Raw genomic sequence first — 19,561 nt, forward strand, 5'->3', positions numbered from 1 at the left:
GGAAGCGTCAAAGCCTACTTCCACAATGACTAACTCTTCTAACAAGGCCACACCTCCTACTAGTTCCACTCCCTATTGGCCAGGCATTCAAATACATGGGTCTGGGGGGAGCACGAGGGGACATCCTAGTCAAACTCCCACAGTATGTGTACCCCAGTATGGTAGCACATGCCTCTCACTTGAGAGTAGGAAGAAAGAAGATGAGTCAAAGGCCAGGCTGAACTCACAAAGAAAAGACAATGTCTAACAGTTTGAACAGTTTAACAGCCTGTGTGTATAGCTTCTTTAAGGCCTCACATGTAATCCCCATCCTGAGAAGCACCTCTGCCTTCAAGTGTCCATAACTGCCCTGTTCATAGCCACCCCTGCCCGGTCGGATAGTGAACACTGACAACTTCCTGTCTTAGGTTGGAGCTAACAAATTCTCCCATTTCTCCTCTTAACCCACAGTGAACTTAGGAGGACTTCTACTACAGGCACTGCTGGAATACTGGCCCAGGACACATGTGACTCCCATGGATGAAGAAGAGAATGAAGTGAACCATGGTCAGTGTGTGTTTGCTCAGAAAAGTGGCAGTTGCATGGGCCAAGGGATACTAACATAGTGTGCTGAAGTCTGGCATAGCCTGTGGTATGTCTGGTTAATTGTCTCTCTCCTGCATCTGAGTGAGAGCATCCAGTGCATGGAGACAGCTTGCAGGAGTTGTAACATGGCCCTTACAGATAAAAGAAACCCCATATCTGTTTGATACTCAGAACAAACAGAAGCAGCTACCTCTGCACAGGACATTTAAGACACATGGTTATACGAGCAGTTTCCCTTCCTTTTCTCCTCCTTTTGAGAAAAGTCTCTTATAGTCCAGGCTCTGTCCCGGTTGATGTAAACACACCCACATGCTAGCTGGTGCCATTGTGCTCAGGTTCAGGGAGCTGGGGCCTGGCTGTGCGCGTGACTCAGGCACCGGGTCAGCTACATTTACTCTTAGTGAAGCCCTCCAAAGGGGGCTATGTTTCACAGTGGGCAGTCTACTGAACCTCTGATTAGATTCTCTGCCCTTATATATAAAAAAACACCACATTCTTTTTTCGAGAATTTAGTTCTTACTTGTTTTACACCTTTATTACTTTTTTTAATATTAAAAAAAAATTATGTATATGCCAATTACGTGGGGATACAAGTGAAGGCCACACAAGGGTGTCAGATCTCCTGGACCTAGAAAGCTAGGAACTGAACTCAGGTCCTCTGAGGGCCCTTGGCCCTCTTCATCTGGAGAGCCTTCACTCCAGCTTCCTCCACCTAACTTTCTAACACTGACTGAGGAACAGGGTTTGATTTAAATGGATATCAGTTTTCCTGCCTGTATATATGGGGCAACACTTACGTGCCCAGTGCCCAAGGAGGCCAGGAAGTGTGTTGGATCCCTGGGAACTAGTAGGGTTACAGATGGCTGTAAGCCACTGTGTGGTATTGGGAACCAAACCCAGGTCCTCTAGAAGAGCAGCCAGTGCCCTAACCACTGAACAACCACTCCAGCCCCAGGAGTTTTTGTTTTTAAGATGTTAGAGTGTTCCCAGCCTGTGTGATCAGTGTTCAGAAGCTGTGGTCTCAGCACTAACAGCCTGCCTATCTTTCTTAGTGAGTGGGGGACAGGAGAGCAGAGTCCAGAAGGGAAATGGTTATTTCCAAGTGCCCCCACACACCCCGGTGATCTTTGGAGAAGCTGGAGGTCGCACACTATTCAGGTATGGATGAGAAAGACATTGCTTAATAAACCAACCCCCTTGCTAGGAAATGCTGCCCAAACAAACATGAGCAGTTGTCATTAAGAGTATCAGTTCCCTGAGATACTTGATGCCTGCTGCAGTAAATGTTAATAATGAAGGGCCAAGGTGAGATTCACACACACACACACACACACACACACACACACACACACACACACACACACACACACACACACACACACACACACCCTGCCCTGTTCCAGATGCCTGCCTCCAGGCCCTGTCTCTGGTGGCACTTTCTCTCTCTTTGCCAGTGTGGTTAATCTGACTGCCAGAGGCAGGAATCAAATATCATCATCATAGCAGTCCCTGCCCATGGGAGACTGGGCCAGGCAAGAGGGCGAGGCTGATCCTTCAAACTGCTATGATCTATACTGGTTCAACCTGGGGTGCAGGAAAATACTCTCTGGGTCCTCCAGGGAAGGGAAGGCTTCCAGCAAGCCCAGGGTGGAGCAGACAAAGTGTTACAGTATCACAGGGTTGTCAGAAGTGGGGATGGTGCTTGCCTTTCCCTTGAATATAGACTTTGTTCTTTGTGATAGTTCCTGAGCGTGGTAACCAAACTACAGCCCTCACCACAGCCGAGGTCTGGGCTGTGCATGGCACTGGCTAGGCCCTGGGCTGAGTGCTCCTTGTGGTGACCCAGGACTCAGAAGCAGCTCTCCCGTCACCTCTGCTGTCCGCAGTGAGCACTGTGAGGGTTTCTCCTCTGATGTCTCCTGCTCGTCTTAACACTGACTACCTGATGGGTTGTGTCTAGGCTGCTCTGCCGGGACTCCGGGGGTGAGACTGAGGCGATGCTTCTCAATGAGACGGTGCCACAATGGGTGATTGACATCACTGTGGATGTAAGTGTCCTTCACTCCCATTTTGTCCTTTGCTTTTCCCAGACATTAAGTCTTACACTGTAACAAAAGTCACCTGCCCGGCGGAATCCCCTCTGCGTGCGTTCGTTCCTGAAGTTCTAAAGGTGCAAACGCATCTGATAGTTATTTCAGACCAACTTTTACTTTTGTCTGGTTTCAGTCAGAACAATAATATAGGCTTATTCTAAAAAGGAAATCAGTGTTTAAAGTGCCCACCTCTTCCCAGCCATCCTCCCAGCCCTCCTCCCGGAGGGAGCACCTAATAGGAGGTTGGTGCAGCCTCTGCTACGTTCCTCACCTACATAAATACATGCTATTTGTGTGCATACATAAGTGTGTAGTTCATTTACTTTTGCACAAAATCTCTTACAGTGTTCTGCAACTTTTTTTTCCTTAAAAATAGTCTTGGACATCTCTCGATGCCTGTGTTTATGGACTGTTCCCTATTTTGTGTGTGTAAGAGTATCATTCTGTATTTGATTGTCCCCTTATTAATGGGCTCACGTTGTTTCCAGGGTTTTGTATTGCAAGCAGTGCTGCAGTGAACATCCTTGTACGTGTATCTTTATGAGCTTTTTAGAATAAATTCCTACAAGTGGAATTGCTGGATCAAAGGGTATGCATGTTTTAATGTGGATAGATCTTGCCGAATCGCCTTTTCACAGAGGCAGCTTACCCTGAACCAACCGTATGTGGTACCCCATTGCCACAGCCACAGCAACACTGCTCTGTCGGCAAACACCGTCTGATGATTTCAGTGTGGATGTTTGGTTACTCATGGTGAGGTTAGGAGTCTTTTCATACTGACCGTGAGTCTCTGCTGTGACCTGCCTGTTGGTCCTTTACCGCTTCTCTAACTGGGTCGTCATCTTACTGCCTCGCAGGTGATCTTCCAGTGCCAATTAACCTGACTCCTCTGCGCCTTCATTAAACTTTTACTTTGTTCAAGGTCCTTTCCCAGGTGGGAACTTGTTATATAGTCAAAGTGGGTTTTATGGCGCTGAGGTCCATGTTTTGTTAGAGATCACCCGGTTTAGAATATCCTTTATATCAACTCTGACTTGACTGTTTTCTTACTTGCCTCTCTGTTTGCTGTAAGGCGACATTCTTTTTCCAGTGAACTAAGCCATATGCCAATGCAGTTTATAGGAATCTGTCCGGTCTACTAATTTGAAATGCTATGCTGTCTGTATAGTGTACTAAATTCCTGCAGACTCAGTTTGTTTCTAGACTTTCTGTGTCCTCTTGACTACTTGTATATCCCTAAAGCCATATGAAAAGGGATTTAATCTCTTGAAACTTAAAAAAAAATTCTTTTCTATCCCAAATACACCTCAAGAACTTAGAACTAGAGTGACACCTGTTGGGTGTCCGTGGCCATCCCTGTCCAGGCTCCCATAAACCACTGTTTCTTTTGAGTATAGAACTCACTTGGGTGCAGTAGTGACCCTATGACATGAGCTGTGTTCCAAAACTGGCTGGATCATTTCAGCTGTCACGGTAGCCCTCCCTCTGTCTGAGGAAGAGGTAGATGGTAGGAGGGCCTGATAGCCTCTCCAGTGGACGATGGGCCATCAGTGCCCAAGTGTCTGCTCAAAGGTGAACGTTCTGGGGTGTTCTCAAAACACTGCAATCATCAGATATTTTGATTTATGGAACTTTAAAAATGTAGGTTTGTTTTCCTGTGCTGCCTTAAATGATAACTTAAGAAGAGCTGTGCCACTGTTGTTGACTACTATATATAATTTGTCTTCATCTATTTTTATTGTAAACTAAGCATACTTGCTGAGAAATTTTCTCTTAAGGCATACTTCTATTGATAACTTACTATAAATTTCACTAAAAGTCACTTTTATTGTAAAAATGGTTATTTGTAAATTGTTTTCCTTTTGATAACATTTTAGTTTTATCAGCTAACAGAAACTATTATACCTCTTAAACTTTTAATATTTCAGAAAAATATGCCCAAATTCAACAAAATTCCTTTCTACCTCCAACCTCATGCATCTTCAGGAGCAAAAACTTTAAAAAAGTAAGTAACTGCTGTGCTTCCGTGCGCTGGTCACTGCGGTGCCTCTGTCCTTTAGCTCCCTTTATCAGATGGAGGCAGGTGCTAGGTTGAAGGCCATTGCTTTGGGTTTTGTCTCCTCTCAAAATTAAGTTTAACCCATAGTTGCTGACACTGCCTTTTAAATCTTAGCACTTGGAGGCAGAGGCAGGGGCCAGCCTGGGCAGTAGAATGGTGAGTTCCAGGCCAGCCAAGACTACATAGCAAGACCATGTAGCCATGTGTGATGGCACACACCTATAATCCCAGTTCTTAGGAGGTAAACAGAGGGGATCCACAGTCTCCAAACCAAACAGTTCCTTTGAGGATAAAAACCTGTGTGTAGTGGCTGCTTTCACAGACCTTAGGAAAGGATGAAAGTGGGAGCAAACCAGCTCTGAACAGAGCCTTCTAGGAGGACAAGAAATCTCACCTGAACACACATGGATGGGTGGAGTACCCAAAGACAGACTTCCCAAACAGGACCTTGCTCGGGTACCAGAAATGGTATAGAGATGTGTGCTCCCATACATAGGATGGCGTGAAACGATACAGCTGAGTCAGAGGCTTCCTGACTCGGAATTTCAATGCCAGGTCACAGAGTGCAGTTCCACTAATTCCTGCTAGGTAGATATGGCTCAAAGACAAGCTTACAGCAGAGGACTTGGAGTCTGAACCATAATCGGTGTGTATGGCTAGCGAGTGAAATCAACGAGGCTGTTAAAACTGTCAGAGGGATTCCCAAGCTCACACAGAGGACAAGTTCCTGGTGACCCAGCAAATGAGGACAAACCTCTGTAATACTGAAACATAGTGTCCAACCCACACTTCCGCCTGCCCCTCCACCTCCTCCACATGCACGCATTGGATCACTTCAGCAAGCCGTAGACGCCACTTCAAGTGGATTTAATGACTCCACTTGAAGATCCTTGAACAGTTTGACCTGTAGCTGTGAGATAGGATAGTAGTTTACTGATATCAGAGATAAGGGCTTAAAAGTGAGGGACTTCAGTTGTGTAATGCTGGGTTTGTGGTCTGAGCAAGCTGTGGCTTAATGTCTAGCCTGGGGTATTCATTGTCTCCTAGTTGAAGGCACAGCAGTAGGAGATAACACTGAGCCCTTGGTCCTTAACTGGTGGGTCTACCCAGGCTTTAGCCGAGGGCTTGGAGGCATATAGTACAAGTGGCTGTTGTGTGTGCATGAGCCCTCGAAGGCACCACAGGATCTCTCCTGACAGATTTCAAGTGATTCGGAGCAATGACTGAAAACATGTATTGATTTCAGATGTCTGTTTATATTTATCTTGAGATATTGACACAAATGAAAAATAATAAGAGATTTTTGATATGAAAACCCATCTTTTCTAGAGACAGGCTGTCTGCCAGTGACATGCTGCAGGTCCGGAAGGTGATGGAGCACGTCTACGAGAAGATTATCAACCTGGACAATGAGTCCCAAACCACCAGCTCTTCTAATAATGAAAAGCCAGAGCAGGAGAAGGAGGAGGACATCGCGGTATTGGCAGAGGAGAAAATTGAACTTCTGTGCCAGGACCAGGTAAGTGGACCCATGCAGAGGGGCCCATAAAGTCACAGACCACGTGCTTTGTGGCCTCTCAGGTGTCTGGAGAGCTGTGTCTCTTGGAAACTTTCTTCAGCACACCTGAAGCTCCCTCTCCTGAGGGAGGTACTTGGGAAAGGACAGATTTCCAGATGCTCATAGTAGGGCTGTGCTGGGTAAACTGGTGCTATCTGTCACAGTAAAGAACTTGGAGTAGAGGTGGGTGGAGAAGCGATGAATTACAACCAAGACAAGCACTCTGTCATCAGGCAGGGTTGAGCTGGTGAGCCGCAGAGGTACACATTTCAGATTCCATGTATGGAAGCAAAAACCAGGCTCCTAGACACAGTGGGGAGCAAGCTGGACCACCTGGCAGAGTCCCTGGTTAACTTTAGCTGTTAGTGATGTTGACATTCTCAATGCACTTTGGCTATTCAGGTTTTGGACCCAAATATGGACCTTCGGACAGTAAAGCACTTCATATGGAAGAGTGGTGGGGACCTCACCCTCCATTACCGTCAGAAGTCCACGTGAGGGTGGGCCCATGCTCCTGGGTTCTTCACCAACCACCTTTCTCTGTGGCCCCAAGAGTAGTCCTAGGAAGCCCACCACGTCCTACGGGAGCAAGACCTCCAACCGGCCTATTTGGTGACGTGACTAATGGAGATGTAATATAGAAACCAGGCTCCATGCATAGATTAAGGTGTCCCCAGGGACTCAAGAGTGCAAGGACAAGCCCCTGGCACTGTCCGGGGAGATGTACAGAGAATCTACAACAGGCCAGTGCAGACTTCGCTGACTCCTTTTGAAGGACCCCCCTTTGTCTCTTAGCACTTGTTAGAGAACATCAGCGGGGCCACATCAGTCGCCATGTTTCAGTTTCAAACCCACAGGCTCTGCAGCTTTTCCAAGTACATTCCACTCATGCAGTACCTATGAAGGCTTTTTCCAAATTTGTCATTATATAAAAAAAAACAAGTTGTTTTCACTATGTAAGAGTTATTTTTAATGGAAATCACTGTTGCACAATTCAAGAGCCAGCCCATTTCCTGAGAAATGACCATGTTGGGCTACTTTTGAAATGCCACGTCTCAGCTGTGCTCTTGTAGGAAGACCTGCAACTCCAGGGCTGGAGCCTGCGCAGCACGTGGACCTGCAGGCTGCCACCCACAGCCTGTGCTGCGCAGTGCTGCCCATGGCGCCCTGGCTGTCCGATAGCCCAAGCTGCTGTGGCCACTCCTTCCGCCAGTCTTCCTCGCGGGCAAAGCCAGCGAAGCCACAGCTTCCTGCTCCGCGTGAGCAGCACGACAACTGTCAGAACTTACGGCCATGCTGAAGTTGCAGTTTCATTCAGATGCTACCTAAAGTTTATGTTACTAGAGTAAAAAGATCTCACAGTGAGTTGGTTTGATATTTATATTGTGGTTCATGTTTGTTTTTCCAGTTTTATACACGGGCTTTTGTTACGCCTTCGTCCAGGTCTTTCTGCCGTCTTTCTAACAGTCAAAAGCTTTCATAGACTCACTTGGATCTTGTACAGAATATTAACTTATTGGGGATAAACACTTCAACTTTTGGCAAAAACTACTTTGGATTCTTCCCAAGGTCATTTACATTCAGACAAATGGTCCAGCCCGTGAAGCTGCAGGAGATGAACCTTTGAGCACAGCGGAAGCACACGTGCCTTGGGGGTGGGGGGTGCAGCTTTCCCCATCCGTCCGTCTGCTCCTGCCTTGTGTGTGTGGTCCCTGCCCACAGGAGCACAGGGGAGGGGGGCTTGGGGAAGAAAGATGTTTTCTCTCTATCTCACAGGTCCTGCAGGGAACAGCTGAGGGGCCCAGATCTGTCCCTTACAAATTGACTGCAGAACAGGGTCCCCTCACTTAACTCTGGAACACAGACAGGCCATGGCTTCCATACCCTCAAGTGAGCAAGAACACTTGCCAGTGTTAAACCATTCTCCGCCCTAGAGTAGCCAGCTTTTCTACAGAAGTCCTTTCTATGCTGGACACATCGGTGCACTTTTGGTGCATATTTTTTAGTGATAGCTATAAAGTAAAAGCAGGGGGTGGGGTGGTCGTGTTTGCAGGAGGGGCCTCTGCACTAAGCGTAGGGTTTGCTGGTTGGTTCACTGGCGCAGTACTGATCCACAGGCAGTTGTGCCCCTATGGAGGAGTTTACCCCAGCATGGTTGTAATTTTTTCCCCAGCTAGTCAAAAATCAGTACTAAGTTTCCAGAAAACTGGACAGTCTGCAACGCCAAAGGGGCAGAGTCTGTATCTCGGGTTGTATAGAATAAAGCTTTAGTTACAAACACTTCAGTGTGCTGGACATGTTTATTTTTTCACTTGTCACTTTCCCCATAGCAGATTACAGGGAAAGAAACCATCTGGGGGTTCATACTTGAAACAGCATCAGCCTCCGTTTCACCCCACATGGGGTCCTGGGGAGCAGAACCTTCCAATGAAGGCAGCTGGGGGTCAGAGTGCCTAACCACAGCTAAATTGAGCTGGCCCCAGAGCAGCCCTGTGGTAAGCCATGTTGTACGGCCTCAGGCCTCTCAGTGGCCCCTGGGGAGCGGGGGCCTCACAGGCCTGGCTATAAATGTATTCCTAGTGCTTTGGGTTCTGTTTGCCCATCCAGGACCTGGCCCACTGAACCATTTGGCCTGTGCTTCTTGGAACAGAGTCCTTGGCTTACCAGCCTAAGTACCCTGAACAGACAGTTACATGGTCTGTGGATGATGGAACAAAGAGGCTGGAAAAGAAGACCAAAGGCAGCTTACAGTGATTGGCAAAGGACATGGAACTGGGGCTGCAGAGGACATGCCTGGCACCATCTGTAGCAAGGCAGCGGTGCAGCTGTCCTCTCGGAGACTGAGCCTGTAAAGGCTCCTTTCCCTTACGCTGAGGACAGGTGGGAGGGGCCTTTTCCAGCTCTTCAGGAGAAGAACCCTGAGCACGGGCAGGTGGAGGGGTTTTGACAGGAAGCGTAGTTTGACCCGTCTGCCACCAGAGCCAGCTGTCTACGTGAGGGCTGAAGGGAGCGTCATAGGACCCAAGAACTGGAGTGTAAGCTCCTTTGTACCTCCCCCTGGGGCTGTGAACAGCTAGCGGAGGTAGATCCCTCTGAAGGTAAATCCCTAGAATTTCCCATCCTAAGAAATAAAGTGGCCAGATATACCACCTCGCTCATCCAGTGTAAGGATTAGAGTGAGGAAGGGCATTGGGACTTAGGGTCTTCCTCAGTACAGGTGTGGCTGCCTATGGACACAGCCTCTTGTCCCTCGCCCCATCTTCACCTGGATATTGTGATGGGGCATCGATGCTTCATTGACAGTCTAGATTCCGTCACCTGCCTCTACAGAAGCTGGTTGCTGCTCGGGTGTGCTGTCCCTTCGACCCAGGACCATGTATGTATTGTAGCAATGCCCGTGCCTCACAAGAGCCTGCAGCCTAGAGAGCTACCCAGCTAAGCCACACCAAATGTCACCAGGGGTGTTCTCACAGCCCAGGCTCTGGATCTGGGGTGGCCTGCGCTTGGCTGGCTCTCCCCTCAGTCTCTGCCCTGCAATCCAGGCTGGCTGTGTCTGCCGGCTCCTCAGTCTGTGCTTCCAGCAGCTCTGCAGACAGCCCTTCTTCAGGTGAGGCCGCAGATGTGAGGCCATCGGGGAGAGTCAGCCGGGGCAGGTGGTCCGCCTGGGCCTGGGCACCTGGACTGTCTGGGAAGGAGATCTCAAACTCTGACCCTGACCACGTGGCTTCACCTGAAACATGAAGTGGGGCTGAGGAGACCCACCCTCGGTGATGACCCCTGCAGCCCAGGCTTTGGTGGAGTCAGAGGAAGTCACTCATGTGAATCCCTTGATACAGCCAACCTCTAGCCCACCTAGGGAACTCGGGGCAGCCCTCCCCAAACACAGGATTTCTCAGACGGCATCACTAAAGGCCACTCACCACCCCGCTCGTGAGAACTGCTGCTAGAACCAATGTCCTCTGGTCCTGAGACTGAAACAGCTGTGGAGGTCAGCACTGTGGAAGATGACAGGCTGGGGCACACGCTTATGTTGCTGCTGTCCAGGAGGGACATGCCTGATACATCCAGGAAGCCTGGAGAGGGAAAGCAAACCCAGTTCTTTGCTCGCAAAAAAAAAAAAAAACAAAACAAAAAACCTCCAACTACTGGAGATATGGGAGCCTGCCTTCCCTCTGCCATATTCCTGGGCTACCTAGCTCGCCCTCAGCCCCACAGATGCCTTCCCTCCAACCCCATCGAGACTCCCACCACCTGTGTCTAAGGGACAGAAAGAACCCAGAGCTGAACATCATGGAGTAATACCATGGCAGTTGGCCCAAATCCTGCTTTACCTCTATCTACCAAGTCACCCAGAGTGGGCCTCCTCTACTCTGGACTGGACTGACAGAGGCTAGCAGGTCCTGAGGAAAGCTGGGGCACTGCTGTGCAAGTCCAGCTGTGAGCCTGTAGCCCACTTTAGCATCAGGGCTCTAGGTACTGCAGTCTCTTTCAGGACCTGCCCCATACCTGGGTCCATGACCCGCTGCACTGGAGGTGGAGGCTGAAGCGGGATCTCCATAGCACGCAGGCATCCCCCACAGTCAGCAGCGCCATGGCTGGGACTCCCAGGCCCAAGGAGCTGTCCCTCCATAAAGCTACCAGGGACTTGTGGTAGGGCCTAGAGGTACCAGGAAGGGAGAAACTGAGGGTTAGTTAGGCCAGTGCCTAGAAACCTCCGGTGCACAGATGTTCACTTCAACCTAACTAGAGCCCTTGCACGGCAAGCACTGCCCTTCCTCCCCGTGATGGGAGGCCAGCCAGATCCTCCCTACAAACACATACTGGGGAAGCTTTCTGCCGCTCCCCGAGGGGATCCCCAGGTACCCACAGGTAATGCCCCTGTTCTCTGAACCTCCCTTGAATCCAGGTGCAAATGGGGACCATGCGGCCTACCATGTCTAGCACTGGCCTGGCTGCCCCCACCTCACTGCGGCACAAGGTTCTCCCCATCGCTGAGTCACAGTTTCCAACTCATAAATGACTACCTGTGCCTCACCTCCACTCGAGGACAATAGAGCCAAAAGCATGTTTTACTCAAGCAGAGCCTCTCTACTTCTATATGCTAGAAGCAGATGGGCCCCCTAACATCAAGGAACTCACAGGCCCACAAACAGTGTTTCTACGGTCCCTAGATAGCCTCTAGGTGGCAGGCCCAATGCCCCAGACACTCCTCTCTTCCCTGGCCTGACAGGTGCTCCCACATACCTCCATGAAGTCACTCTGCCTGGAACCCAACTCTGGGCCAGAAGAGTCCTGAGGGATAGGCCAAGGTGGTGGGGCACCAAGAGGAAAGGCAGTAAGTTGTGAGGTCGTAGCTGGAGTGCCAGGTGGTGTGGCACCGGGTGGCTTCTTGTGCTGGCTGGAGGGTTGCGTTGGGATCCGATGCAGGTACCCATAACCAATACCACACCCCAGACTGTGGAAAGCCAGATGTGTTCCATCAGGGTAGCCCACACTTCAGCCCTCCCTACCTATATAACCCTCCCCCAACCAGCAACAGTGACTGAGCAAGGATCCTGGGCAAGGATGAGCGGTCCGGGCTGTTTCCTCCAAGGGATGCCAGGAGCCCATGCCCACTAGGACAGCCCACCCACCTCGCCCTGTAGCCCTCTGACCCCAGGAAGTACCTGCCCTCTCCACCCCAGGCTGCATTGGGAGTCACAGTCACCTCCCGGCAGGAGTCGGACTCCGAGTTATACACCATCAGCTTCAGAGGCTTCCCCTCATGGGACTCAATGAGAGTAAAGAAGTCTTCTGACTAGGAGAAAGACAGTGTCTGTTGGAGGGGTGTTCCCAGCATTGAGACACAAGTGCAACGCGTCTGCCCACAGCCCTTCAGGGGACCTGGAAACAAGCACGCCATGGGTTCTTTACCTCCTGGAGAATCTGGTCAGAGCCAACTATGTAGTCTGTGTAAGGGCACAGGCCGGCCAAGGCAGCAGGTGAAGAGGGCTCCACATCCTGAAGTGAGAATGATAAACTAAGATTCAACGCTAAGCAGAGAGAAGAGGCTTCTCTAGGGAGGGGACACTTGCCCTCTATTGCCCAGCAGGGCCTCAAGAAAGACTTCTCCACAGGGCCCAAGTTTCTCCCCTCCCCCAAGTTACTGCCTGGTGAACAGATGGCAGCACTCTTGGGCATTCTTAACTCTGGACCTTAGTTTCTTTTAAATTTTATTACTTTGTATATATGGGCATTTTATCTGCATGTTTATCTGTGCACCACATGTGTGCAGTGCTCCTGGAGGCCACAAGAGGACCTTGGGTCCCCTGGGACTGGAGTTGCAGATGGTTGTGAGCTGCCTGTGCAGCCCCCGTGGCTTTGTTCCTTATTTGAAGGGTGGGCCAGCATGAACCACCAGAAGCCTGCTGCAGTGTTTAGTGCTGTTCCAGCCAAGATAGATAAAGATGGCATAGTAGTTTCTCTGGCCTGTTGCTATATAACGGGTACAGGAATGAATCTCAGTGGCTGAGCTGCCCCACATGTTAGCCTTAGCTCTCAGACTCATATGCCCACCTGACACTGTGTGTATCGGTGGTACACCAGAGCCCTGCAATGGTCAGTCTCCTGTTCTATGGAGGGAAGGTGCCCCTGCTGGGAAGGCTTGCTGGTTGGGTTCTAGCTGCCTCTGCAGAATCTTTGCGGTCTGCGTGCAAAGGCGTGCCCGTGCACAAAGGGCTGACAAGGCCGACTCCGGAGCCCTCAAGAGCAGTGTGGTCGTGGCAGGGCTGTCCAGCTTCTGGCTTGGGGTGGCTACTTGTTTTGGGTCATATGCTCTTGTGGGTTCCAAGAGCCTGCCTCTCTTTACTTGGTGTGATGGTGTAGCAGGCAGGATGCTGCCATCTCGAAGCTCATGCTACAGAACCACACAGCCTCCTTACAAGCCACACCTCAGAATTAGTGCTTTGCTTTTGTTTACAAACACCACCACACTTACTTGTGTGGGTGCACGTGTGCCCTGGCATACGTGGAGGTCAGAGGACAACAGTCCTTCCACAGTGTGGGTTCCTGGGGACTGAATTCAGGTTTGATTGACATTATTCATGCATTAAGCTATCTCCATAGCCAATCATTAAAAAAAAAGTGTGTGCCTGTGGACACGTGCTCTTTTTCTCGCTGTGTGTGTGTGTGTGTGTGTGTGTGTGTGTGTGTGTGTGTGTGTGCCTGTGTACATGTGCTCATTCTGTGTGTGCCTGTGGAGGCCAAGATATCCTTGGGTGTCATCATTGGGAATCTTGTTCACCTCCTTTGAGGCATTCTCTCTTTGGCCGGAGCTTAGCAATTAGACTCCATGCCTGGCAGTGAGTTCCTGGGAGCTGCCCATCTCGCCTGTCCCTAGCCAGTCACAAGTGCACACCACCTGGCTTCCGGAGCTTGAACTCCAGTACAGGTGAACACTCCGCAAGGCCCCTCGTAATGGTTTTAGCAGTTTATGGCTTTGGGTTGGACTGTGTTAGGACTGTCCTTGCCGCTCGTGGCCACAGGCCATGTGTAGGACACCCAGGCTCCAGCAGCCTTCCAGGGAGGGAGCCTTGTGCTTAGCTTCCAGTCTATCAGAGGCGTGCCTGGGCTCAGGCAGCAAGGCAAGTGAACGCAGGTTGCCAGGCCTGTTGGCAAGGACCTTTACCTTGGTACCCTCCACCCCCCAATTTTGAGTGAGTAAGTGTGGTGGCCAGGTGTCCTCTGTCACTCTACACAGTGTCCTTGCTGAATGCTGCTGTCCTGGCTTTTTCATAGCTGCTGGGGATCCAGACCCAGGACCTCAACGCTTACACTTCACTCTGCCATAAACTCTCTTGGCAGGGAGATGGTTTTCTTTAAATTTTTTTGAAATAGGGTCTCACTATGTAGCTTTGGCCAACCTGGAACTCTCTATGCAGGTCTGGCCGGCCTTGAACTCAGTAAGATCCACTTGCTTCTTCTGAGGCCAGTGGAGCAAGCAGTGCAGCCTAGGGTTAGATTGTGGACTGTGTGCTAGCACACAGTTTTAGTCCCTGCACTCAGGAGACAGAGGCTAGAGGTCTCTGCAGGTTTATGGCCAATCTGGCTACACATAGTGAATTCCAACCCTGTCCCAAAACAGTAACATGAAACAAGTATGCCCAAGGTCACACGGTTAACAAAAGCACCGATCCACCCGCTGTCCTCTGAGGACACTGGAACAAAACTAGATCCCACAGCACTGCCCTCTGATCCCTGCCCCACCCATCAGCCCTGGCCATCCTGCTCCTGTGTGCCAGACCCCGCCCACTCCACACACCCTACCAGGACTCACCAGCACATGCCACACGTGTTCGCTGGCCCTGCGGAAGCTACAGAAGCGCACGCTGGCTCCCAGGAGGCCCTGGCCGCCCCACATGTTGCTGGGCACCACCTCTACCTCGCGCACCTTCATGGTCTTCATGTTGAATACCTCCAGCTTCACCGGCTTCTCCACATTGGCCTTCAGCAATGCCTTCAGCGTGTCGTTCTCCTTGTTCTGCAGGGTCAGGGAGGAGCTGGCTCTGTCTGAGACCTCCCACCCCTGGGCCAGAACCCTTAGACTGGTCAGGGACTGAGAGGCATGGAGCACAGGGTGTGAGGGCAAACTGAAACGATTGCTGGGCCCGGCTTCACAGGCTAGGTTTGGGCCTGCAGCCACCACAGCCACCACCCAGCTCCAGGCAGCACCTGAGCCAGCATCACCCAGTTCAGGCACCCCAAGCTTTGGTCCCCAAGCCTTCCAGAAAACTAACAAAGCAAGCAAAAGGCCTCTTAGGGCCACATCCTAAGGCCTCATATGTCTTGAAAGGCAGCCTTCTTAGGCCTGCTGGATGCCTCCAAATGTCCCTCTGTGGCCCTGGTCACAGGGGAAGAAAAAAGGAGGCAGAAGCGAACAGGAGCAGCCTGTGGGGACGGGGCAGTGGGGAGCCTCACCAGCCTCGAGTGCCCGATGGTGATGATGAAGTCGAAGTAGGGCTCCAGGCCTGCCTGCTGGGCCGGCGAGTTCTCTTGTACCTGTTCCAGAGCAGAGGTGCGTCACGGCCCAAGGAGCCCAGCCCCCACCCTGGACCAGTGGGAAGGTCTCACCTCCGCAGACTGCTCTGCTCACCCACCCCCCCACTCACCTCCTTCCCTGACATAAGTTTCCCAACCGTGATACGCGAATGCTTCCAGAAAGGACTCAGATAGCCCTGGAGTAAGGGGCACCTAAAGGATATCACCCCACCCCCACCCCAAAACTGGGATTGGGCAGGAAAGCCCAGACACGCAGGAGAAATGCAGCCAGACCTTGCTATAAGGGCTGGGCAAGGCAGCCTGTGGCCAGATTCTGAAGCGCCTAGACCCTGAGTAGCTGCCTAGCTCCAGTTGAGCAGGCAGGGACAGGCTGACAGTGAAGGAGAGCGGATCCCAGGGTCAGGACATGCGCTCAGCTGCACCCACCCCTGCTCTCGGTGCTCCCCACCCCTGCTCTCGGTGCTCCCTGCCCCTCTCAATTACTAACTTACTGCTGTCTCCAAAGTACAGCCAGCTCCCCCATCACAAGCTGTACCAGGAACACATCGCCAGGCCCCACCTACAGGGCCTTGCTCAAACAAGGCAACCTTTACCCCAGGTCCTGAACTCCAGAGATGCACCTAGGCCTTTGACTCAAGCCTTTTGCTATGAACTTCTTGGGCCAGGCATCAACCAGGCCCCAAGGTAACAGTGCCGATGACAGGGCACAGGACTCAGGTGACCTCAGATCCTAGATACCTACACTAGATTCCCCAAGCTGCAGAACTCTTCAGGAGCCTGAAGAGAACCAAGTGTTACAGGTGCCTTTAGTTCAAGGCCAGTTTGCCCCGGCATAAAAACTCCCGGACAGCAACAGCAACTGAGTCCCTGAGTGGCACTTGCTAGAGCTGCCACGGCCTCTAGTGGGAGTGGGCCTATGGTGGGGGCTTGGCCAAGTCCAAGGGCAAGCATTCCTGGACTGTTTGGGGACTCCTAGTCCTGCTCCATCCCTCAGGGGTCCCTGCTTCAGGGTTCCTTTAGTTCTCAACCTTCCCAATGCTGTTAACCTTTTATACAGTTCCTTGTGTTGTGCTGACCCCATAAAATTGTATTACTACTTCATAACTAATCTTGCTACTGTGCTGAATCATAATGTAAATGTCTGAGTTTTCCTGTTACAGGACACTTAACACACTGTGGACCCCGAGACTGTGTTAATTTACCGGAAAATCTGCTTTTAGTTGTTGTGTGACTCAGCCTTGGCACACACCTTTAATCCGAGAGCTTTCTGCTTGAATATTATAAACAGGATTAAATACAGCCAACCAAAGGTTAAGAGGTAGAACAAGCAACCAGTTGACATGACCTGGGCATAGGATTATTTAGACTAAGATGGGGTCAGGAGGTTGGACAGAGAGATACATACGAAGTAGGAAAGGATATTCGGTTTGAAAGAGGTTTTTTGAGACAGTGTGAGAGGGCATTGCTGCTGGGGCCAAGGCTGAGGGAGAAGGTCAGCTGGGTACTTTCTCTGTCTCTCTGAGCTAGCAGGGTTTCACCCCAGCATCTGGCTCCCAAGTTTTCATGGGTAAAATTGAACAATCGAGATTTTGTTTAAAAAAAAAAAAATTCCAATGGTCTTAGGCAACCTCTGTGAAAGAGTCATTCAAACCCAAGTTCCACTGACCTCTACACACGCATGCCATTTCACACATGCATGAGTGTGTGTGTGTGTGTGTGTGTGTGTGTGTGTGTGTGTGTGTAAAACATGTCACCCCTCCACTTACAATGTCCCAACAGAGGCTGGACTGCTCTTGTAGAGAACCTAGGTTCAGTTCCCAGCACCCACAGGGTGGCTCGCAACCATCTGACTGCAATCCCCTTATCTGACCTCTGTAGACACCAGACACAGTGTACATACATACATACATACCTTAAACATAAAATGAAAATAAATCTAAAAACAACAACAAAAATCCTCCACAGCTCCATATAATAAATATCAAATAAAATAAAATGCCAAGTCTAGGACCTGGAGAAGGAGCTCAGTGCCGTTGCTGTGTGGTTAAGATTTATGTAGCCGGGCAGTGGTGTCGCACGCCTTTAATCCCAGCACTCAGTAGGCAGAGGCAAGTGTATCTCTGAGGTAGTTCCAAGACAGCCAAGGCTTAAAAAAAAAAAAAACCCTACCTTGAAAAAACAAAAGAAAATTTTGTGTTCATGTGTGCCAGGGTATACAGATGCCCTGTGTGTATGGGGTGGGGAGGTGCCTATGGAAGTCAGAAGAGGACCCTGGGTCCCCTGGAGCTGGACTTACGGGCAGATGTGGACAACCCAATGTCATGACCTTCAGTTTGTGCATGCATGCACGCACACGCACATAATACCAAGTCACCCTGGGCTTCCTAGAAGTCAAGTGTCCGTGACTGCTGAGCCATCTCTTCAGCTCACTGTGTATGTTTTTGAGATAAGAGCCTTGATGTATAACTTAAACTGGCCTCAAACTTGGGAGTCCTCCTGCCTTTGCGTCTAATGCTGGTATTCCAGGGATGAGCCACCACATCCTATTCCACATAGCTCTTTATGGCCTTCCTTCTCCCCTGTTTGATTTCCAAATATGAGTACTTTGTCTACCATGTTATCTCTAGTGCCTGAAGCTCTGCCTGGCATAGAATATATATTCAAAAACATGTCTATAGCTAGGTATACTCGTGCACATTGTAATCCTGGGATTCGGGAAGTATCAAGAGCTCAAGGCCATCCTACATCAAAAACAGCCGGGCAGTGGTGGCACACACCTTTAATCCCAGCACTTGGGAGGCAGAGGCAGGCAGATTTCTGAGTTCAAGGCCAGTCTGATCTACAGAGTGAGTTCCAGGACAGCCAGGGCTACATAGAGAAACCCTGTCTCAAAGAAAAAACAAGCAAACAAACAAAGGGACTGGAGAAATAGGTCAGCAGTTAAAAGAGCCTATTATTCTATCAGACGACCTGGGTTGAGTCCCCAGCATGCAAGTGTGACAGCTCCCAAATGCCTATAACTCCAACTTAAAGGGATCTAAAACCTCTGGTTTGCACACTCGTGTGCACAAACAAAAACAACACACACACCAAAAACACATCTCTGTAACGGGTCCTCATCCTCTGACCTGATCAACCTGTCCCCCTTTAACCAGCCCCCCTTGCCTTCACTCCGTCCACCACCCCCACCACCTCACTTCCCTCAGCCCTTGTGCAAAGATCCCAAACTCCTGACTTCCCGTGAACCTGTTTTAAAACACCCCCGGTTGGATGCATCCCAATGTCTGCCAACCCCCAAGCACAAATCTTGTCACTTTGATCTGTAAAGCCAATGTGGCTCTCCAGCTAGAAACCGCTTCCCTAGCCCTGACTCCAGACTTCCTTTGACATAGACCAGAGAGGCATAATGGCTCAGGAGGCAGGCGCACGCAGATGGATTTCTGTAGGTTCCAGCCCAGTCTAGCCTACATAGCAAGTTCCAGGCCAGTCGGGGATACATAATGAGACACCCACAAAATAAATAGATAGATAGATAGATAGATAGATAGATAGATAGATAGATAGATAGATAAGATTTAAGAGGAACCGAGAAAGAGCAGCTGAGAGTTTAACAACAGCTTGAACTAAGTACCAAGATCCTGTCTGAAGGAATGAAGGCAGGCAGGCTGACCCAACAGCCAGACAACCTGACAAACCTGCCCGCCTCCACACAGCTCTGCATCTACCTGCTTTTCAAAGGGGCAAAACAGGGGAGCTGAGTTCAAAGATCTTTCTATCCCCAACTCCATACGGCGTTCTTTATCAACCAGACTATACTTCCCAGCAGCCTGTTCGCTCGTACCTCCCTGCAAGTGACACGTAGGGCCCCATCTAGGTCTCGGGATGTTTCACTCTGGGGTCCCAATGCCCACCCTGGCTCCAGTCATTCTGGCCACTTCACCCCCTCTTCAGCAGCTTTCCCAAAGCCCACGAGCTCTCCCAGCCCCTTGCAATGCTCCTTAGAGAAGGGGCCTCGGATCTTGGACGCGCTGGGCCTCGCAAGGCATGCAGGGAGGTCACTGCAGGCCTCGGGGCTGTGCAACCCTCCCTGGTGATCTTCCACCACCCCGGCTCACCCCGTGCAGATGGAAGCCCTCGCCGCCCGCCGGCTGCTCGCTGCTTGCCCCTAGCCCCATGGCCGCCCTCTCCCGCTGCTGCGTGGCCTAGTCACGTGGGGCCAGGCCACGCCCT

General features: G+C 50.6%; 2 protein-coding genes across 3 annotated transcripts in view; one reads left to right on the forward strand and one right to left on the reverse strand.

Moving 5' to 3' along the window:
* Wdr48 (WD repeat domain 48) overlaps positions 1 to 8,575 on the forward strand; it is a 31,692-nt gene extending 23,117 nt beyond the window's left edge. The window contains exons 14-19 of one of the 2 annotated variants that reach the window (NM_026236.3): positions 451 to 546; positions 1,638 to 1,743; positions 2,546 to 2,633; positions 4,607 to 4,683; positions 6,067 to 6,256; positions 6,698 to 8,568. In NM_026236.3, coding sequence (NP_080512.1) covers positions 451 to 546; positions 1,638 to 1,743; positions 2,546 to 2,633; positions 4,607 to 4,683; positions 6,067 to 6,256; positions 6,698 to 6,793 — 653 coding nt within the window. In that variant the 3' untranslated portion in view covers positions 6,794 to 8,568. Of the gene's footprint in view, positions 1 to 450; positions 547 to 1,637; positions 1,744 to 2,545; positions 2,634 to 4,606; positions 4,684 to 6,066; positions 6,257 to 6,697 lie in introns of both variants that reach the window. The other variant, XM_006512246.3, reaches the window with a different exon arrangement.
* Positions 7,662 to 19,547, reverse strand: Gorasp1 (golgi reassembly stacking protein 1). The gene is made up of 9 exons (NM_028976.2): positions 19,447 to 19,547; positions 15,251 to 15,331; positions 14,610 to 14,813; positions 12,209 to 12,295; positions 11,962 to 12,092; positions 11,540 to 11,750; positions 10,802 to 10,952; positions 10,216 to 10,368; positions 7,662 to 10,025 (listed from the first exon to the last, which is right to left on the reverse strand). The coding sequence occupies exons 1-9, from the start codon at positions 19,504 to 19,506 to the stop codon at positions 9,763 to 9,765; spliced, it is 1,341 nt and encodes a 446-aa protein (NP_083252.1). The 5' UTR covers positions 19,507 to 19,547; the 3' UTR covers positions 7,662 to 9,762.
* Positions 19,548 to 19,561: the final 14 nt, after the last annotated feature.

Source organism: Mus musculus, chromosome 9 (genome assembly GCF_000001635.26).
Source record: "Mus musculus strain C57BL/6J chromosome 9, GRCm38.p6 C57BL/6J".
NCBI lineage: Eukaryota > Metazoa > Chordata > Mammalia > Rodentia > Muridae > Mus > Mus musculus.

Bases quoted from the DNA above. Each gene is read 5' to 3' on its own strand.
- Gorasp1 (NM_028976.2), bottom strand. From the start codon at position 19,506: ATGGGGCTAGGGGCAAGCAGCGAGCAGCCGGCGGGCGGCGAGGGCTTC. The intron at 12,093-12,208 runs GTAAAGAACCCA...TCTTTCTCCTAG, and splicing joins CTGACCAGATTCTCCAGGAG to TCAGAAGACTTCTTTACTCT. The intron at 10,026-10,215 runs GTGAGTGGCCTT...TTCATGTTTCAG, and splicing joins CAGTTCTCACGAGCGGGGTG to GTGAAGCCACGTGGTCAGGG.